This window comes from Myxocyprinus asiaticus, chromosome 9, assembly GCF_019703515.2.
Source record: "Myxocyprinus asiaticus isolate MX2 ecotype Aquarium Trade chromosome 9, UBuf_Myxa_2, whole genome shotgun sequence".
Lineage (NCBI taxonomy): Eukaryota > Metazoa > Chordata > Actinopteri > Cypriniformes > Catostomidae > Myxocyprinus > Myxocyprinus asiaticus.
Window position 1 is genome coordinate 36,988,623 of NC_059352.1, and position 22,081 is coordinate 37,010,703.

Sequence of the window (22,081 nt, forward strand, 5' to 3'; positions counted from 1 at the left end):
ACATTCTTATTTTTATAAAATCCCTCATATCTACACTGCAGCAGTAGGAGAAGAGCCTTTGTGTTTGCACACACACACACACACACACACACACACACCACTGTTAGACTGACAGCTGTCAGGCACTGTGTGTATTTGCGTGCTGATGAGCTACAATGGCATGGTGTGACTAGTTATAGGGTTTTCATTTGACCCCACATTGTATTTGCCCCCGTGTTTACCCCCTGATAGCAATTAAAGCTGTTAAAAGCTTAAACGGGCTCCCAGGCGCGTCCGCAGCAGGGCAAGACATACGCACAGCTGAGCCACAAATACCACACATGTTCATGTACAGTGATGGCCTATGCATGAAATACACCAGCCTTAAAATATGTATGGAAGACCTCAAAGAATAACTTCACCTGAAATTTCAGCAACCACAGACTGTCTAGAGCCACTAGTAATTTTTAAAGGGCTTATGTCAGATAATTTTTTATTTAATCTTTTTCCCTGAGGTCCATTTATATTAATGGTCACGTTTTGCTGTGCCAAAAAAAGAGTCATTTAGTTTTTCATGGCCATTTTCCAGCCTCTCTCTGACCCTTAAAATTAAACTGACCATTGTTTAATGTTGTGGCTTCTGTTAACACCCTCATTACATGTGAAAGGAGAAACAGAGATCTCATACGAGCTGCAGGTTTGATGTCAGATATAACCATTTGTTCCCCTCCTTCAGTAACAGCCTCATTGAATTACCTTCAGTACATTTACATGTGTATTTATAATGAGCTAAAGCAGGTTTTCGCATACTAATTGTTTTTCATTTCAGTTCTGGTTCTGGGGTTCCCCAGCCTCATTTCCAATTGGTAACTGGTTAGAAGTATATAAATGAATGGTTAATAACGTTCTTTTTAAAATGACAGTACTCTGTGCTAAGGGTAGGTGATATACCACCTGCAGTGTTGCCAGATCTCACAAGAGAAACAAGCAAATCTCTATCAGTGCAACATATCTAACAATAATTCAATGAAGATTTAGAAACAACTGCGAAATGTACTTTTTACCTTAATATTTATTTATTTATTTTGCACCTGAATTAATCATGTATGTATATGTAGAAATTATATATAGTTGCCAAAAGGTATTTCAGCGTTTCATGGAAAGCTACATCCACAACGTGCAGTTAGGCAAAGAAATGTGTGATGCAGTGGTTTCTTTCAGAATCAAAGCACATGCTTATCATGTTCTACTAAAAAGAGTGAAGCCTCATTTTTTGGGCAACAGGAAGTGGTGCAATTCCAAAAATTGACTGTGATAAACCATTTGCACGTTCGTTTCATGAAAAATTATCAGAACGAAATTAACCGGTTACCAGCATTTAAAAATAACATTTTCACTCCGAAACAATTGAAAGGAACTTTGTTCCCATTTTTGGTTACATTCTGCAAAAAATTTTGTTTGTGTTCGGTTTTCATTCCTTGAACCGTTTTTTGTCCCTGGTTTTGAGTTCTGAAAGTTATAGTATTTTATCACAGTACAATAATCTCTTATCTCTAAAGATCAAGAAAAATCTGATTCCTCTTGATATGACCACTTTAAGAAGAAAACGAGTCAGAGCCATAAATCAGCGGTTGTGCACATTAGAGCCATAGTGCTCACACGGGCAACAAAGGTTCAAATGCAGACTGTCCCTATCCCATTCCTTCTCTCTTTCTCCAGTAATTTCCTGTCCCCTCTTCACTGGTGTGTAATTAAGAGACACTCCAAAAAACAAAAACAAAAACCTCAGTCTGCCCATTTATCGCTTGGCAGGTGTTACTAGCATGCCTTGATATATAGCCACTCTTAAACATGATGAAAAGCATATGAAAAACTCTGTGTATATAATTGTGTATATCAGTAACTTAAACAGTAGTGGTAGAGTTAGTGGCCCCTGATTCAGTTTCAGTGATATTCAGGAGCACTGCAGTGCTCCCTAGGGCTGTCGTGTTGTGAGTGCCTGCTTGCGTTTCCCCCAGGAATTTCTTATAAATAACCTTTCTGCCGGCTTAATGGTGTGTCTGTCCGTGGCCTGACTGGATCAGATCTGATAGCTGGATGACGGGAGTGCCGGACGCTGATTGCTTGTCACCTCTTGCCCCAGGAGCTGGCAGGAATGAGGATCTGTCTCTCTTCTCAGAGGACAGAGAAAGAAAGAAAGAGAAAAAATGGAGAGAGATAAGTGGTAGCGAAGTAATTAACTGAAGTTCCTCACGCAAATGTCTAAAGTAGCTGCGCTGAAACAGAGGGACATCATTGACTAACCTCTGACCTTTAGTTTAGGCTCTTGCTGAGAAATTGTTAACAATGCCTGGTATCTCTATTATTTCTTTATATTTTATTGTTATTATTATTTACTTATTTTAGATTAGCCCAACTAATGCCATAAATTTAGGACATCTGTTTGGTCTACCAATGGTAGATGTAGTGTTGTCAAAAGTACCGGTACTTCGGTACCAAGTCGATACTACAATAAAAAAATTTAACGATACCAGTGTTTCTGCAGTACCGGTAGTACCGAGCACCGACTCAATCTGGTACCAGCATGCAGTATGACTGACACACGACAGCTTTAATGTGCACACATGCTTATTTTGAATGCATGTTTTGTTACTCCCTGTCAAGGTTATTTTCGTAAACTAAAACTGAAGAGAAAACGAAAATAATTGATTAAAAAACATTTTCGTAAACTGAAATAAAATATTTCAAAATAAATTAAAAACTAAAACTAAACGAAACTAACAGCAATTATTAAAAAACTAACTGAAATAAAATAAAAATCCTCAAAAATAAATGATCGTAATCAACGAGCTCTCACCACATGGCGGGAAAATCTGACCTGTATGTGTGTGTGTGTGTGTTTGAGATGTGTTCATCTTCAGAGCCGCAGAGCCATTCACTATTGGGCTGTTTAGGTGAACACCTGCAGGTGGTGTTGTGGCATGTGATGCACATGAGGTTAGCTGATACTGAAAGACTGATATATGAAGACGTGTCGGACATGAATTATGGCTGGTAGGAAGTCTTTATTTAAAAACAAGTATAAAAACATTTTTCATGATCTTCTGTAGATGAAGTTACTTTTTACAAACAAATGCTCCACCCAGCCACTTCCGGGTCCTTTTGGTAGCCCAGAAAAAGCTGCTGTCTATGGGCACTTCGCTTAAATTGCACAGAAACTGCCCATAAAATGCTGTATATGGGCTTGAAACACCCTGTTTTCCACAGATTATTGGAGATTAGGGCTTCTTTCCACCTTATCGTTGCATCAGAAAAATTGTATTACATAAATGATGATATTTCACAGGTCACCGTCATTGTTATCATGTCTGCTCTATTAGACACAATTGACCCGCAGCAGCTGTTGTTCGATATAAACTTTTTTATCGAAGAAATCACGCAAACTCCGATCGCAAACGGCTGTTTTTAGTAATTGTTGTCGCTGTGACAGATATGAGGTCAAATATGATCTAACAATGATCTTATATGACCAAGACCACCATATAAGATGTATCGGGAGGAACGGGACCCGTCTCCACCACCGTAGTCTTTGTGAAAGGATAAGTGAATAAAAATAATGTAATTTTGCTAAAATTATGTCTTTGCATAATTTTGTTCTATCGAAAATGGCTTTTATTTTTTATTTATTATTAATTATGGAATAGGATCATACTGAAGTAAAATATTATTATTTGTTGTATGTAGGTTAATAATTTAAGCAGTTAAGACACACATTGTATGTTTAATGGTAGTTTTCATTAGTACATAAATTCTTAGGCTTTAGAAGTGTGTTAAACATGTGAGGATGTGTATTCATCAACCTGTTACATGTCTGACATAATCATAAAGGCTCATTAAATCAAGTATAAACTTATTTTGCCGATAATTTAGAAAAGAACCCACATAATTTCTTCACTGTAAACAATTTATATTCCTTTATAATAACTTTTATTAACATTAACAGACATTACATTCTATAAAGCGTAAAAGATTATTAATATTGCAGCGCTGCCTATTTCCACCATTGCAATCTGCAGCTGGAAAGAACCTGGAAGCGGGGTTTCCTGTGGTGTGATGTCAGTAATTTCATCTATAAATATTTTCAGGTTCCCACTATGGTGAAGGCTGGCATAATGGGCTAACGTGCATTACTATGGCAAAGGTGCTAGCTTGTTTGTGTTAGCATTAGCCCATGTAAACATTACAAATTACACAATCTAATGCAAATATCTTACTTTCAATCATCGAGTTGTTATAACAGCTTCTTTTACTGATTTCATGTGGAATCCAGTGCCAGATTCAGAAATGTTCAATCAACCTATACAAATACGAGCGATTGCTTGGAAAGTATTGAACTATATATTCATGACATCTTTCATCAGACTAAACATAATTTTTTCACTTTACACAGAGTTAATGCGTATAGATCCGAATGAGGAATTCTGTTCATGTGGTCTCTGATGCAATACACTTTTTTTCTTCATGTCCATATTTGGATCATTTCTACACTGCAGTGGCTTCTGGCTTCATGGTTGAATGGATAACATACTATATTTAACAGATGACCACGGATTTCAAGATTATATGAGACAAGTATCATATCGTATGCAGTAAATGTAAACATATATAAACAAAGTAATGGAGCGCCCGCCGTCGGTACAGTGAGCAACAACAGTTTAACAAGATTTAATGTTTAACATGAATTTGAGTTCATTTGAAATTTTCATACATTTCACTTTTGTACTTTTGATTTGCTTTTGTTTGGTTCTTTCTCACTTTGTTGAATCTCAAACCATTATGTTATTGTTATTATGCACAAGTATGCTGAGTCTAAGTAAACTGTGCAAATATTCAACTGTTTCGTTTTGCTTTGTGTATTGTGTAAGTTTGCCAAGCTTAAATTCAAATGTCTTGCTTTGGTCTACACTCTGGAAGTGTTCTGTTAACTCTCAAACTATAATTACTAAAACTGAAACTAAAATATATATATAAAAACAAAATAGAAATTTGTTTACAAAATAAAAACTAAACTAAAACTAACTAAATCTAAACTGAAATCTATAGCAAATTTGAAAATGATATAAAATAAAAACTGGTTTGAAAATGCAAAACTATAATAAAATTGCTGGACAATGGACAATTAATCAAATTAAAATCATAACGTCCTTGTTTGATGTATTAAACCACTAAAGGCTGCAATCTTAGTGTGGAAGAGCTGCATACTTTAAGTAAATCTGACCGCTCATCCACTAGAAATTCCACAGACACTGAGAATCATTCACGTTGTATCAGATGACAGAGCAGAGCACTTATCCATTGTGAACCACACAGCACATGTAAAATATATATATTTACATAATTAAAATCACAGCATTTGCACTTTAATCTCAGTTCAGCTTTATTTATATAGTATTTAAAACAATAGAGTTGACCAAAGTGCTTCACAGTAATACAATTTAAAACATAACATTTCAAAATTACAATTATACACAAACACCAGTAATCTAAAATACAAACATTTCAAAACTGTGTCCTCCATTTCATTTGTCAGATTCAAAGAGATGAGATTTCAGATATGACTTAAAAGTCTTAAATGATCACACTGCGCCATGACACGAACTGTTTTTCTGGAAAAGTGAAGCATCTGGCAAAAAACGCACGTCATAATAAAAGCATAATTCAAAATAAAATCTAGATGCCTGAAATTGAAGAAATTGAATAAAAATATACTACAACTGTATTGTCAAATGTAAAATTCACTGTAATAATAATAATAATTAAAATATCACAAGCAAGATGGCTTTTGAATAAAAGTTTGGCAAAAAAATGCAATGACACTTTAATTATTAAAACAATTAGTAAATAATTAAAAATAACTAAACTGGTGTGTTCAATAGCACATTATCATATTAGCATATTTTTGCTGTGGTATCAAATTTGGTATCGAGAACTGTGAAATTTCACTGGTATCGATACCGACTACTGAAAGTTTGGTACCTTGACAACACTAGGTAGAAAACTTGTTTGAAAACAATCGTTTTTGCACCCTTCTGTTCACTGCAAACACTTTGATAGTATGTTAAAAATATGTTATGCATTGTGTACACACTTTGTTACAATTTGATTTCAATTTAAAAAAATTACAAAAACTTGCACTTCTTAAGAATATTTAATTGAATAAATTGCTTTTTAATTGAATTAAAAAGTATATGTATACATGGTATTCGGAGTCCACCACATTAACTGAACAATTCATGAATTGATTGTTAATTTTATTGACAATCAATTATGAAAATTCCTGAAAATTTAAATCACGATTTTAGACTCCTTATTACCCTCACAGCAAACTGTATGAAGTACAACAACTGCAGAAAATTGAAAGTGTAATTTTGTATGTAGTGTCCATTTATAATGTGCTGCAATATTTGGTTATCTCTCTAAGTAAAGCCTGCTCATTAATTTCACACAATGGAGTGCTTTGCATTAAACAGATTCATAACAGATATATTCATAACCCTGTGCTTTTTATATATAATAAAAAAAATCACACATTTACATTTGTGAAATAAAATAGCTACAGATTGCCTTAAAAGCTTAATTGTAAGAAGGGATCAAAGTTCCAGTCCAGGGAGCTGCAGCAGTTGACACTTGTCTGTGCGCTGTCGGAGTGAGTTGGATCACATCAGGGCAGACTCGTTCTGACTGGACATGGCTGCCTTTTGAAAAAATACAGCCTCAGTAATGAGCTCTTTTATTACAGAGGAAACAAAGCCAAGTCCATTTAAAGAAGATAAGATCCCCCTCCAGTTATCTGCCTCTCTCTGTCTTTTTGTCCCACTCCACACTGTCTAGAGGGCATGAGAAAGGGAGTGACATCCCTGTATCTTTACCTGGAGCATCTGTTGCCCAAAGCAGACAGTTATACAAAAAAAGAAATATCTGTCCCTCCCTCTGTTGCTATTTCTGATACCCCCTCTCACTTAATAATTAGAGACAAACAGCCACAGGATTAATGAGTGTGTCTCTTTGATTATGGCTGCTGTGGGTGCTCTGGGCGCTCTTGGGGATGGAGGAGGGGTGTGCATGCTTTTGGTCGACTAGCCCTAATATATGTATACGCCTGTGACTAGCCCTGATGTCACATCACCCAACTTGTTGAGTTATGCACCCATTTATGTTCCGTAGGGATGTCTACCCCTTGTCTCATTCTTACCCTTTGACTACCTTAAACTTTCTTTTGCTATATTTTTCTTTGTTTCTCTCACTCCTCTCTTTCTTTTAGTGCTGCTTTACAGGATTTACACATTGTGAAGCCTTGAAGTGCGTGTATGCTGTATGTGCAAGCTCTATTACATTGCTCATACTTTTAAAGGACTTCAGGGGATTTTTCAAAACCGCTAGCCCCAACTATTAAACTGTCACATCCTTAGTTCCACACTGTTTGTACTTTGGATGAGAATGATACCACAAATCGTTCAGCTTGTTGAGTAAATTTTGTTTCTGCAGTATTTCTACTATAACTCTCTTTCAATTCTATTCTAAAGGCTTGGTTTCATTTATCTTTGCACAATGAAATTCCGCAGGCAAAGAAGGCATGCACAATTTTTTTTATGTTGCACTTTATACTCTGGGACAGTTACGTTATCAAGGCAGGTCACTGCCAAACCAAGCAACTTTCTAATAGTCAGTGCTGTGAATTTACACATCAAAGTTCACTAAACTTGAACCCAACATGAAATTTATGTAGGGAGATTTTTTCACCACTGGAAGACCATCAGGCGAAATTCCTGTTCATGTGGATTCCCATTGCGATGAATGTACATTGCACATGGAATTTGGCCGTGCAAAGGTAAAAGTGACTGAGCCTAAAGAAACCTGCCATGCCTTGAAATGGGCACAAACAAAATCCCGTAGACCTTTTATTGACGGAAGAAGCTGACCAGAGCCAGGTCTAGGCATCATAATATCAAACTAAAAAAATAGTTTGTCAAGACAAACTGTGATGCTGGCTTGACCAAGCATTGTCTGAGAGTTAAAAATCATTTTTAAAAGCTTGAATTTTGAAGGTTTTGCAGGTCCAACAGAAAAGGGCAGATAGATAGACAGACAGGTCTGACAATGTAAGTTTATGGGATTTTTTGCTACTTTGAAGGTAAGATACAGGAAAACCTAAATGCTGATCAGTTGGAAAAGACATAACTCGTGAGGTTAGAACAGTCTGAAGGTCTGTATCAAGTTTGTTGGATGTAACTTGAAAGCTCTAGCAGACATTTTGGTCTTTATTTAGGGATTTTGGAAAAACCCTAAACAAAGTCTGATGAATAACAGTATGTTGGCTTTGTCAGGTTAACATAAGAAGACTTGGGGGTGGGCTCTTTTGACTTGGACCAATAAGCAACCATCTAGCAACTACCCAGACCACCTTAGCAATGCCCAAGCAACACCTCAGAACCCCTTCTTTTTCTACAAAAAATGTAAAAATCTAGTTAGTTTTTCATTTGTGCCCAGGTTCACCGAACAAGAAGACAAAGCTTTTGCCTTGGTGATTGATTCATTCTCTCTTCTTCTTTCTTCTCCTCTTCTATTTTCTCCTCTCCTCTGAGGCAGCTCAATATTTCGTAAAAAAAATCAGTCTGGCTGTGAGTGTCTGCTAGAATTTTATCAGACTAATAAATTACTTTAATCTGAAGCAGCATGAAGAGAGATGGCGTTGAACTGGAGAAGACAAGTAGAGAATATGAGGGAGAGGTAAAGGTGTATGTGACGTTGAGGTGTGTGTGTTAGAAAAAGGAGCTGCAAGAATGAGGTTGTTAATTGTTCACTTTGGGATGGCATCTTGTCAGCAGAGATAAGTTGTCATGTTTTCCACTTGAGCTGAGACTAAACGATTGTAAAATAAGTTACGGCCGTCCTTGGGGCTGATGCACGGCACTGGGAGCATGCTCTGTGCCAGCCTGAACATCACCACTACCCCCTAGCCCCTCCCTACATCAGCACTTTCACTCTGCCTGATATTGATGTGAGCTGAATGTTATTTTATTCTGCCGCTAGTCACAGATGTCACTGCCGCTTATGAAAAATGAAGCAGCCATCTGATAGCCGGAGTATCCAGCCAGACGTCAGTCAGAACAGGCCTCACACAAATGCAAACACTCAGCCATGCCAGAGCAGACACAACACAAGGGTTGGGAAACAAGAACCGGTTCTTATTCAGACCTGGTCCAATTTTGTATTTTATTTTTCTCTTGAGCTTGCATTCTTCTGCCAAATGCAGGATGGGACACTAAAATACTTGACAGCGTGTCCAGAGCCACTGCTGAATAAGTTGCTTTTAGTGGTTCAAAAATACTTAAAAATCAGTCATGAATTTAATTATGTCAAACTCAATATGAATCAAGAGCTGTTTATGATTTGTATTTTAGGTTTGTGGTTTCAATGAAATCAGTGTAGTTAAAGATACACCTGATGTGTTTTGTTTTAATAAGTGGTATTTTATCAAATTTAATAAATTAATGAAATGTTTTTATTATTTATTTATTTATTTTTGCTTAGTGTTTTTAACCCTTTAAGCTAGGATGCCGAGAAAAATAAATTATAAAAATATTAGTAACTACAGTCTTGACCAATACAAAATAGATATTGTTTTAAAGCTTAGAAGCTGTAATTTACAATGCATGTAGGCATTAGGACCAAAACTGAACAAGTGCTTTGAAATTTGCAGACAAATCAGAAGTGTGCCATTTTAATAATTGATTAATAATTTTGCACTGCACATAATATTGTAATCGGTAAAAAAACATCAAACTGATCAAACAGCCATATGTCATTGGAAAGCTCTCAAAGAATAGAATACAACTAGTCTATTTGTTTTACTCACAGATAAAAATATAGTGTGTAATAGCTAAGTACATGTCTTTGACATACATTTTATATGTAAACAGGTGTTGCTTATATGCCGAGTTTTTGCTTATAACTTCACTAAAAATAAACAGAACATAAAATATCACATACCATTGCTTAGAAGAGGCGACTATCTTTAAAACACGAGCCCACACACAACGTAATCAAATGCATAGATCATTAGATAATCCGCACGAAGCACAGTGTGTCTGGCTAAAACACTTTAGCTTTCCTGGATCAGATGACTTCATCGGGAATTATGTAGTATGTTGTCCAGCACCATGGAATGCTAAACCAATCATATTAGGATTCAGATCGCTGCAACCAGAGGTGGAAGTCATCCAAATATGGCCAGAGAGGATCCTTCACTCTAATTATATATGGCCACCATGAGATGGCACCAAGAACATGACACAGACTCAATGAGGGCTCAAATGACACAAAGGAACTGAATAAGATCTCGTTACTCATGCCTGCATGCTGTGAGAGCATACCTTTATTCATTGTTGTATTTGCATGTGTAATTACTTCATATGTACAATTATTGTGTTTATTTGTTGGAGAGGCTTTTGGACACTTGGGGATGTTTTTGGATACTAGGATAAATTATTTTTGTAGTGCTGTAATTAGATTGCTTTGTCATATCAACACAAAGTTTTACTCAGTTACAGGTTACATGATTGGGAACAAAGCAAAAACTGTTTTTTTTTTTTTTTTTAGATACCTTATTTACACCCTTGAGATGTATAATGTAAGAAATAAGAAAAAAGGAAATTTTTGGATCAAGTATTTTTTTTTTTTTGTCTCAGAATTTATCACAATGTATATCATTAAAATGTTTTCTTATTATTTATTTCTTTATTGTCGAGTAATAAGCCTTTCATTTTGTGTATGCCACTGAAACTGGAAATCTTTAAAGACACCCTCAGAGCTTAAAGGGTTAAACATGAAGACACGAGAGGCAGTGATATATTGTAAATATAGTTATGGCTGAATATTTTCCAAATATTTTCTTCCTCAAAAGTACTAAAAGAATGGAGTTAAACTCAGCAAAAAAAGAAACGTCTCTTTTTCAGGACACTGTATTTTAAAGATAATTTTGTAAAAATCCAAATAACTTTACAGATCTTTATTGTAAAGGGTTTAAACAATGTCTTCCATGCTTATTCAATGAACCATATTCAATGAATGAACATGCACCTGTGGAACGGTCGTTAAGACACTAACTGCTTACAGACGGTAGGCAATTAACCCTCTGGGGTCTGAGGGTGTTTTGGGCCCTGGAGAAGTTTTGACATGCTTTGACAGTTGTGCTTTTTCAGTTGCTTAAAAACATATTAATCGCTAAAGTCTGATAACATTGTATTCAGCACAGACTGGGCTACAATAATATGTGAACAACATGTATGTACATGTTTGTATTTTTGAGAAAATAACGTTTATGTGTGGTTTTTGAAAAAACAAAAATTTTAAGTCACTGAAATAAGGCCATATAACACATACTAAACATTTGTTCACAAGACTTTTGAGAACTGGATAGTTGTAGCCTAGAGTTTTTGATACAAAAATTATGTGAAAACTATCCTGATCACTCATTCATACAAAACAATATAGTGATTTAACTGTTGTAAGATACTTTTAGTGTTAGAAAGGCCATATGCGAGGAGGCGTGGATGATGAATATTGATGTGATTCACACCTGAGGAGACAAAGACCCCTCCCCTGAGAGAGAATGAATGTGAGGAGACTTAATGATTGAATGTATTGTTTGTAGCTTATTCACAAAATCAAGGTTAAAAGTTAAAAGAAGTAATCTGACTATACATTTTCTTTACATAAAGACTTTACTTAAAAACTTTAGACTTATACTACCATTTAAAAGTTTTTAGGTCTGGATTTTTTTATGTTTTTAAAAGAAGTCTCTTCTGCTCTCCAAGGCTGCATTTATTTGATCCAAAATACAGCAAAAACAGTGATATTGTGAAATATTTTTACAATTTAAAATAACTTTTCTATTTGAATATACTGTAAAATGCAATTTATTCCTGTGATCAAAGCTGAATTTTCAGCATCATTACTGCAGACTTCAGTGTCACATGATCCTTCAGAAATCATTCTAATATGCTGATTTTCTAATATGGGCATATTTACAGCACATTTTACACATTTACACCCGAACAGATATTTGCAAGCACAAGCTTCGTTGATGATAATGAGGCAGCATAAACACTAGTTAAAATATAATCTAAACATTCATATTATTTTTATATCATATTACATATTACATTACAGCATACAATTTAAATACCTGTTTTAGCCGAAACAACATTTAAATGTAACTAAAACTTGCCTATTAGGACATATTTCAACTTTCAATACTCTGAATCCTGGCTGGCAAGTCTGGAAATAGTCCAACTAGTAAAATATGTACATGTTTATATAAAATAACATGTCAACTAATATGTAAGTATAGCTAAACGACTTATCCGAAATTGTATCCTCTGCTGGATCAAGTCGCTCTTCAAAATGCAAATATTCCTCGTCGGATTCCCGCTCTTCTTCTGAGGAAAATGTGAATTCTTCGTCACTATCCAGGAGCTTCCTCACCTGTGTAGCGTGCCATCTTCCAAACGCGCAGGAAAGTGAATGAACTTGATGCTTTCTAAGGCATTGTTGGGGGCGTTTACCATTTGCCTTGATCGCCTCAGCACATTACCGTATGAACAGCGCGCTCTGCTGGTGGGTGTGATCACTTTAGGGATAATTAGCTGAGCCAGGAGAAACTGTACATCACTTTGTTTCATACAGATTACATTGCAGGAGAATATTTGTTTTAAATATTAAAATATTAAATAGTTATTTGAATTGTTTTATTTAAAAGTAGACATTTTAAGCTTTCTTTAGACATATGTTTCATGTTTGTTTGACAGTTCATTTTTGTGACATGTTTCAGAAAGATGCTTGCGGAGACAGAGACGGCTGAAAGCACACCCTGTTTATTTTCTTTATTTTACAAAAGCACAAGGTTTTGTTGTTATTATGAGTGTATACAAATAAAGGTAGACCCTTTATAGTCTCTAATGATGTCTTACACTTATCTGTATGCCCAAAAATGATGGAGTATTATAAGTTGTTTCTGCTGTTATGAGGAAAAAATCCAGCAGGACACGCCGGCATGTCCTTCGACCCCAGAGGGTTAAGGTCACAGTTATAAAACTGTAGGACACTAAAGAGACCTTTCTACTGACTCTGAATAACACCAAAAGAAAGATGCCTGCTCATCTGCGTGAACGTGCCTTAGGCATGCTGCATGGAGGGCAATAAATTGCAATGTCCGTACTGTTAGATGTCTAAGATAGCGCTACAGGGAGACAGGAAGGACAGCTGATCATCCTCGCAGTGGCAGACCACGTCTAACAACACCTGCACAGGATTGGTACATCCGAATATCACACCTGTGGAACAGGTACAGGATGGCAACAACAACTGCCCGAGTTACACCAGGAATGCACAATCCGTCCATCAGTGCTCAGACTGTCCGCAATAGGCTGAGAGATGCTGGACTGAGGGCTTGTAGGCCTGTTGGAAGGTAGGTTCTTACCAGACATCACCGGCAACAACTTCGCCTATGGGCACAAACCCACCTTCACTGGACCAGACAGGACTGGCAAAAAAGTGCTCTTCACTGTCGAGTCGTGGTTTTGTCTCACCAGGGGTGATGGTTGGACTCGTGTTTATCATCGAAGGAATGAGTGTTACACCGAGGCCTGTACTCTGGAGCTTGATAGATTTGGAGGTGGAGGTTCCATCATGGTCTGGGGCGGTGTGTCACAGCATCATCGGACTGAGCTTGTTATCATTGCAGGCGATTTCAATGCTGTGCGTTACAGGGAAGACATATCCACCCTCATGTGGTACCCTTCCTGCAGGCTCATCCTGACATGACCCTCCAGAATGACAATTCCAGCCATACTGTTCGTTCTGTGCGTGATTTCCTGCAAAACAGGAATGTCAGTGTTCTGCCAGAAGAGCCCGGATCTCAATCACATTGAGCACGTCTGGGACCTGTTGGATCGGAGGGTGAGGGTGTAACACAGCTCACAAACAGAAGGGAAGGAGAACACAGGGAAGCAGGTTTTTCCAGGCTCAGGTAGGACTTTTAATCGGCCACTTCAATGCTTTACAACTTCACAAACTCGTAAGCTTCACAGGCACGTAGTAACTTAAACACATCAGCTTCACAAACATAACCGATTAAACGTTGCAGCTTCAGTAGCACTGTGGCCTTCCTTGTGCCAGACTCTCTCTCCCTCTCTGCTGGTGGCATGGCTGCTTATATGCCACTCTCCCCATGCTCATTGGAATTAGAAACAGGTGTTAAACAAAATCTAGCTCAGGTATAAGCGCCCTTACCACTTTCTCTCTCTCTCCGGACGGACGCTTGACCACGCCCCCGCTGCCACAGAGGGCTAGGGCCATTCCCCCCAGAAATGTCCGGGAACTTGCAAGTGCCTTGGTTGATGAGTGGGGTAACATCTCACAGCAACAACTGGCAAATCTGGTGCAGTCCATGAGGAGGAGATGCACTGCAGTACTTATTGCAGCTGGTGGCCACATCAGATACTGACTGTTACTTTACATTATTCCATTTCTGTTTGTCACATGTCTGTGAAACTTGTTCAGTTTATATCTTAGTTGTTGAATCTTTTTATGTTCATACTAATATTTACACATGTTAAGTTTGCTGAAAATAAAAGCAGTTGAATTTGAGAGGATGTTTCTTTTTTTGCTGAGTTTAAAATAATTTAGGAACTGGAATCAGAATCATAAACCAGAATAGTTAAATTCCTTAAGATTCCCATTCCTACACCTTACAGAGTATTCGATATGTGGACTGATTGTTTTTATCGCTCTTTTTCTCTGTCCAGATACTGGCCTGGGAGATTCCATGTGCTCCAGTCCTAGTATATCCAGCACCACCAGTCCAAAGATGGATCCACCCCCATCGCCTCATGCCAACCGCAAAAAACACAGGAGGAAGAAAAGTACTAGCAACTTCAAGGTTGACGGCTTCTCTGGCACCGCAGAAGGTACTTCCTGTCTCCAACCCCACACGATGACAGATGTGTCTGCGGCTCTTCCTCCCTAACACACAAACCATTCACTGGGTCAGATCTCTCTTGATCTTACCCAGGTCTGCACACTCAGCCATGTTACTTCTCCAATCCTTTAATGTCTTTGACATTCTCCAACGTTGTTGGCTGAGCTTTAAGTTGGAACATGCCTACTCGTTATTATTACTATTTTCAACATATTAGAATAATATTAAAGTCATCAAAACTATGTAATGACACAAATGAAAATACTGTATTGGAATTATATAGTGACCAAAACATTTTTAATAAAATGTAAACTGTTATATTTTAGCTTCATCAAAGAAGGTACCCTTTGCCTAGATTACAGCTCTGCACACTCTAACCATTCTGTCAACCAACTTCATGATGATGCATCCTGGGATGCTTTTAAACAGTATTGAAGGAGTTCCCATCAATGCTGGGCACTTGCTGTCTGCTCCTTATTTGTATTTAAATTTCATTTTTAGTTTTGTAAACAAATTAGAAGCACAGTTTTGTAAGCACAATATAGATTTCTCTACCAAGCTAATTTCAAGCATTTTAAGCCTAAGCTTTTAGATCAAATTATTTTTAAGATAATGAGAAACATTTCAATCAAGTGTGTCTGTAAACTTTTGACTTGTAATGTATTCCAACCTTACACTTTAGGCCTGTTCACACCAAATCTGAAGCAACTCAGTCCTAGTACAGTATATCGCAACTCAAATCTGTATATTTAATCCTAGAATATAGCAAATATGAAGCACTCAAAATAATGTTTGCAAGCATCTTTCCCCACCAAAGCTGTTCACACTGAGTCCGATGCTAGATTTTCGGCATTCTCTCTCTAATTGAAGTTTAGATACCCGAATCAACTGTTTAGCATCTGAGCAATGAAGTATTGGGCCTAGCTGCTGAATAAAAAAGGATTCGGCGTGGAGTTCCAAGGAGTTTCCTTGATTTGTTTTAAAAATTTGGACTGAGGCTATGTCCACATTAATCCGGATACATTTCAAAACTGTGTTTTCGAAACACTCTCCATCCACACAGCCATTTTCAAGTATTTTCCAAAAGTTTCTCGTCCACACTGAAATGTATGAAAACGCTTAAATCCCCTTAAAATCGCCATTCCATGTACGGTCTGAAACGCAGTTGTCCTCCTGTTCCATCGCCGGACAGCAATTACGAGTAAACTTCCCATCGCCTTTTAAGGAATTCAATGTGTTGTAGAAAGTAACATTTATCTTTAACAACGCTATCAAAGTGGGTAGTAGGCACAACAATGCCGCTACAATATGGGCCGCCATCTTGATTGTTTTGGGTTGAATGGATCACATGACTGCGTCACATGAGGACAAATAAGTCATCATTTTCAGATATCTCCGTTTTCTCTGTCCACACTACAATGCAAAGACAGTGTTTTCCAATGTATTCACTTGGGAGAGCATTTTCGAAAAGCTCAGTTTTTGCTGGACAAAAACGCAGTCTCATTGTGGACGAAAGGCCAGAACGTAGTGAAAAAGATCCATTTTTAAATGAAAACGTATTAGCGTGGACGTGGCCTGAGAATAGGCCTTTAAGTCCTATATACTGTAGATACATTAAATGCATTTAATTATAATCAAACAACCCCTCTCACATATGGTTGTGCCAATAGACGATGATCTCGGGGATCGCCAATAGCTGATGCCTTTGAAGATGTCAAGACGATATTTGGCTCGTTTTCCCATTAATGTATTCAATTATTATTATTATTAGGCTATTATTATTATCAAATTAATATTACACATAATTTGCCCGTAGACACACAGACACGCGCTTGAAGGAACACACTTTATTATATTATTAAGAACAGATGACAGAAAAGCCGTTTACGCACATGTAAGACACGCTGTTTGTACGGAGGTGTGCAGTCTTGTGGAACACGCGCATGTAAAGGTTCTCACTCTTTCTTTGTTTATGTCTTTTGAATTTTTTTTTTTTTTTTTTTTTTTTTTGCAAGAACAGTATCGTCTATGAGTGCTGCATTTGACCTCAGACATCAGCTCAGGAGGTGCTTTAAGTTCAGTTCGCTTTATTTCCACAGAGCAGTTCATCATGACCACAACTCTGCAGCCTATACATCTGTGATTAAAACACAAAATAATACAAAAACATGTTCACCTTGAACCATGATTTATATTTCAGTGATTATTATCATCATTATAATTATTATTTTTTACATGACTTTATTTAAGTAATTTTCCACCTGCATGTTTAGACAGATACTTGCCTGACTGTAAATGGAAAGGTGGTTACTTATAAAGATATTATTTTTTTGATCACTTCGTTATTTTAATTGCTTTTTTGTTTGTTTGGAGTGCAATTTGAATTTAGAAATGTATTTGATTGCAGTTTTTCGTTTTTTAAATCAATTAATTTAATTTTCAATGCAAAGTCACTAAAGCAAAAATATTCACAGATCCCTCAGCCCGGGGGTTGCCGATGTAATCGGATATTGTGATATATATATACAGTATATATATATATATATATATATATATATATATATATTAAGGAGGGAACAAAACAAATTTTATTCACACACATGATGTATTTTCCCGGACAACGAAATACCCGAAAGGTAGAGAATGCATGGATGAAGTAGGTTCTTTGCCAAAGAGATGTTACCCTTCACAACTGTTGTAAAGCCATCTTTCAAAAAGTTGAACAACACACATTTTAATTGCACTTAATTTTTTTCCAGTTTCAATTGAATTTTTAGTTAAAATAAATAAAAAATAAAGATCAACGTTTGAAATCAAGGTGTCTTGCTTTGTGTAGGCTTAACCCTAACCCTGCTTAACGGAAATTACCACATAGTACCACCTAGCGTCCAACCAGCGGTAATACCAGTGTTCATCGGTTTGAATGTGAACAAACCCGGGTATTGGCAATCTCACAGGCTGAAGATAGGATGATCTGATTATGAAGAAGATCCCCCAACCCTACTCTCACATATACCAGCATGTACAGTGTACAGGCACCATGCACTTGTCTCACACAAATCAATGCAAGTATGCACTAAAGTTCTGTCTGCTGTGACGGTGCAGTGGAACAGATGTTTCTAAGCAGCAGATGTGTAATGTGTTTCCTGCAGTCATTGTGGATGAGGCAGCTGACAAGCCTGTGTGGAGCAAGAGAAATGTGCAGAGTGATTATTACATACTCGCACAGATAGCCGGTTAAACGCCGTCTGTCACTCACACACGTACCGACTCCACTAATCAATGCATCCACAACTCTGACACACAGATTGATATTTTTATTTATTTGGGTATTTTGTATGGCACACACCCAGTGTCAACCCTGCTTAACAAATATCCTCTGTGTGTGCGTTCCGGCTTGGTCAGTAGTATTTTCTAATCTAATGCAGGGGTCGAGATCCTTTTTTTTTTTTTTTTTTTAATTTAGATAGTATTACTTTCAAATTGGTTATCTAATTTGTAAATACATTATAAAGGCTGAAGTCAGTGCAGCTAAATGACTGCATTGAAATATTCACAAACAAATCTTTGCATCAGCTTTGCAATTATTTGCATCGATGCCAAGCTTTTAGCATTCTTTGAATAAAAGAATTTGGCTTGGGTACGTAAAATATTTTTTGCCACTCAAAACATTTTAATAAAAAAAAAGCAACCTTGCCTATAGATGAAATACTGTGATATTTAGGCTTTCATGAAAATGATTTGTTTCATTTTACAATCTTATTGTGCATATGTCCAACATTCAGACTTTAGTTTTAAAGTTAGTAGTTCATTACTGCTTGACAGTGAAAATTCAGTGTTGAAGTGTTGTAAGTTCACCAAAGTGTGTGTGAGTGTGAGACGTGAGCATGTAGGAATGATGGATGAGAGTGTGTCAGCTTAGAGAGTGTGTGATTAATTAGACTGGGCTTGTGTGGGTGGCCGCAGCCTCCTGAGAGCGGAGGATCAGTGCTTGTTTAAATTGTTCCCAATCACCCTTATTGATTCTCTCCCAAAGGGAGCCAATATATTGTCAGTGAGAGAAGAGTGTGTGCGCATGTGTACACATCTATGTGCCTATCCTATGTGTATCAAAATTACATTTATTCAGCATAAGTCTCTAGCAATGGCATCTTTTGCTTCCCACAGATATATCTGAGTTCTAATGCACTGTCTTTACCATGACATAAGCATTTGTAGAGTTAGGAGAGACCATCTGTTCAACTTGATTTTCTCTATGGTGCCACCATGTGGTAATTTAAATAGTGGAATCATTGGAAATAAGGAGGCATAGGACCTGATTGCCCTTAGATTGCAGTAAGCAGATATAAAAACATTGTTCCAAAGTGTTATTTAGCCTTTGGTGGTAAAACTCTGAAATACATGTTAATATTTTGTGTTTCTTACTCTAGTATGGCTGATCAGTTTAAAAAACATTTTTATTTTTTATCTATTTATTTTTTTAATGATGCTTAGAGGAGGATTTGGGAGTTTTGTGTGGTACTGAAGCAAGGGATTTTTCTTGTCATTTCTCTCTTGCTAGGATCTTCTGTGAGAAATGGGGTTGTATTAATAGACATCACTTACCCCATCTTACCCCATCCTCCTTCCCCCATTTCCTTGTCCCTAACCCTGGAGAGCCACTTTGTCTTGACCTGATTCACATTTTTTGAAAAGGTTGAATGTTGTTAGATGCTGCCCGGACCTCTTCCCCAGCCCCCATTCATCAGGCAGGCACTTAAGTGAAATATTATAAATAATCTACAGTATTGAAATCTTTTATCAGCTGTGTCACTTTCATTATTAAATAAGCGATTAGTAACAGTCTCCCAATTTAGCCATTAAGCACTTGTGCATGGGGACGGGGAGTGCTGTCACGCCGCGGGCCTGCTGAGGGATAAGGCTGTCAGCTCCTGTTATTCATGAGCTCCACCAGCCAGGTACTGCGGTCTTAGTGTTTTATATAACACACACACACACACACAGTCACGGCCAGGTATTGCTCACATAGTGTTTTATCTAGCACACACGCTCGCTCTATCTCTCATGGCAAGGCCATTAGCTAATACACATACATGGGTGATTCTCACAAAACCTGTCATGAACAAGTCTTGAGGGGTCATATTTCACACCATTATCAAAAGCAAAAATAAGAAATTATATTTGTATTGTCTATTTTTAGGACCATTACATTTTTTCGTAGTGTAACATTATTTTCATTACAGTTAAGAACGTTATCTCCTGATTTCTCCTTACCGTAATGCAAAAAAAAAAAAAAGCATGTTTCTCATTTTTGTAATGCAAAACAAATAATGATAAATTATTTAATTTGGTAAATTACAGTATATTTTCATGTAGGACATTTAAAAAAACTGTATTATGGTTATGAGAGTTTGGGGGGAAAATATGCTTTTTTTTTTTTTTTTCATTTAATCCCAGATTTTCCCCAGCTAAGTGGACATGTGTATTTATTTATTTCGATAGCTCATTGAAACAAACTAGTTGTAACCAGTGGGAAACCACAGAGTTCAATTTTGCACAGAGCTTAAGACCGAATAGAAAATTGCTAACATAAAGAAACATAATTTTATATTTTTTGCAAACTGGCAATTGTGGGGGAAAAGGAAATGAGGGACAAACTATTTTACTTTGTTTCATTTATAGTAAAAATACCTTGAAATCTGCAATGGTACTCTTAACAGTTACCTATTCAAAAATGAGGCACAGTGTTTTCCCACTGGTCACTTGGTTTACCTGTTTACTTGTCCTGTGAGCATGATTTACATGAGCCAGAGCTATCTTCTTAATAAATCAATAATAGACCCCTAAAACATATGTGCTGAATATAGTAGTTTAATGTGTATTATGACTTGCTTGGTTTTACTTGCTTTCTTTTATGGAGCTTTGGCCTAGACATCATGTTTCAGAGGAGTAGAGTGGAATTAAATGGCTCTGGTCATGTGACTCTTCGCATCACCCATGTAAACATGTTCACATGAAATCAAGATAGTCTGCGATTATACAGAGTTTACAGTTCTGTGTAAAATACAATTTTTTTTTTTTTTTTTTTAGACCCTTCAAATTTCAAACTTCATTTTCGTCATAAATGTAACCGGTGAGATTAAATGGGATTTCATTATGAAAAAAAAAAAAAAAGATCCTTTTGATTTTAATGTTAAATGTGACCTGGACATGTTTTCTTGAGATTCACCCACATACAATAAGATGCTTTTGGTTAAGTGTTTTACTGGGTTTCCACTGGTGATTGGTGCTTTTACAGGGTCCCCACGGTCATGGCACAACATCAGGGAATTTTAAAGTTGTGATTTCCAGGTCTGGAAGTCAAGTCAAGGCATTTTTATTTGTATAGCGCTTTTCACAACATCATTTCAAAGCAGCTTTACAGAAAATTATGCTATTACATGTCTGTAATATCTTAGAGTCATCATTGTGCGGTTTTTATAAAATATGGTGCCTTAATAAATAAATAAATAGGTAAATAATGTTTGTATTTAAAAAGTTGCGGAATTTTTTTAAGTCTTAATCATGGAAATTATTTTTCTGTTTTTCCTCTGCCTAAAATTTTGTTCTTTTGAGTCAATGAATAGGCTAACACGGTCTGAATTAAAACCTGTATTCAGTGTTCCTAAATGATTGGCAAGATAATGGAAAAGTAATGGAATTTCATTGGTAAAAAAGGGTGGTAAATACAGCTTGCAGGGTTTGAACCTACAACCTTTCAGTTACCAGCCCAGATGTCAAACCACTTTGCCACCATTCCACATGTATTTCACACAACTATTGTACATCAGTATTAAAATATTATTCTTCGGTTAATGTTTTAAAAAAAAAAAATTTTGTGAGTCAGTCTAATATTCAAATATCCATTTACTTTACAATGGAATGCCTTTGCTTAATTTGGACATCGTAAAGAAATCCAAGAGTTGTTTCAATTATCTTAGACAAAGTTCCTTAATTTTAAACACTGATCATTACTGTTTTAGGAGCATAGTTTCAGAAGTGTCTCCCTGAACGCTCACAATC

General features: G+C 36.7%; 1 protein-coding gene across 7 annotated transcripts in view; it reads left to right on the plus strand.

Moving 5' to 3' along the window:
- The window catches only part of agap1 (ArfGAP with GTPase domain, ankyrin repeat and PH domain 1), a 281,989-nt gene that overhangs the window by 210,081 nt on the left and 49,827 nt on the right, over positions 1-22,081 (plus strand). For all 7 annotated transcript variants that reach the window (XM_051705997.1, XM_051705998.1, XM_051705999.1 and 4 more), the window contains one exon: positions 14,847-15,008. In XM_051705997.1, the coding sequence (XP_051561957.1) occupies positions 14,847-15,008 (162 nt within the window). The remainder of the gene's footprint in view (positions 1-14,846; positions 15,009-22,081) is intronic.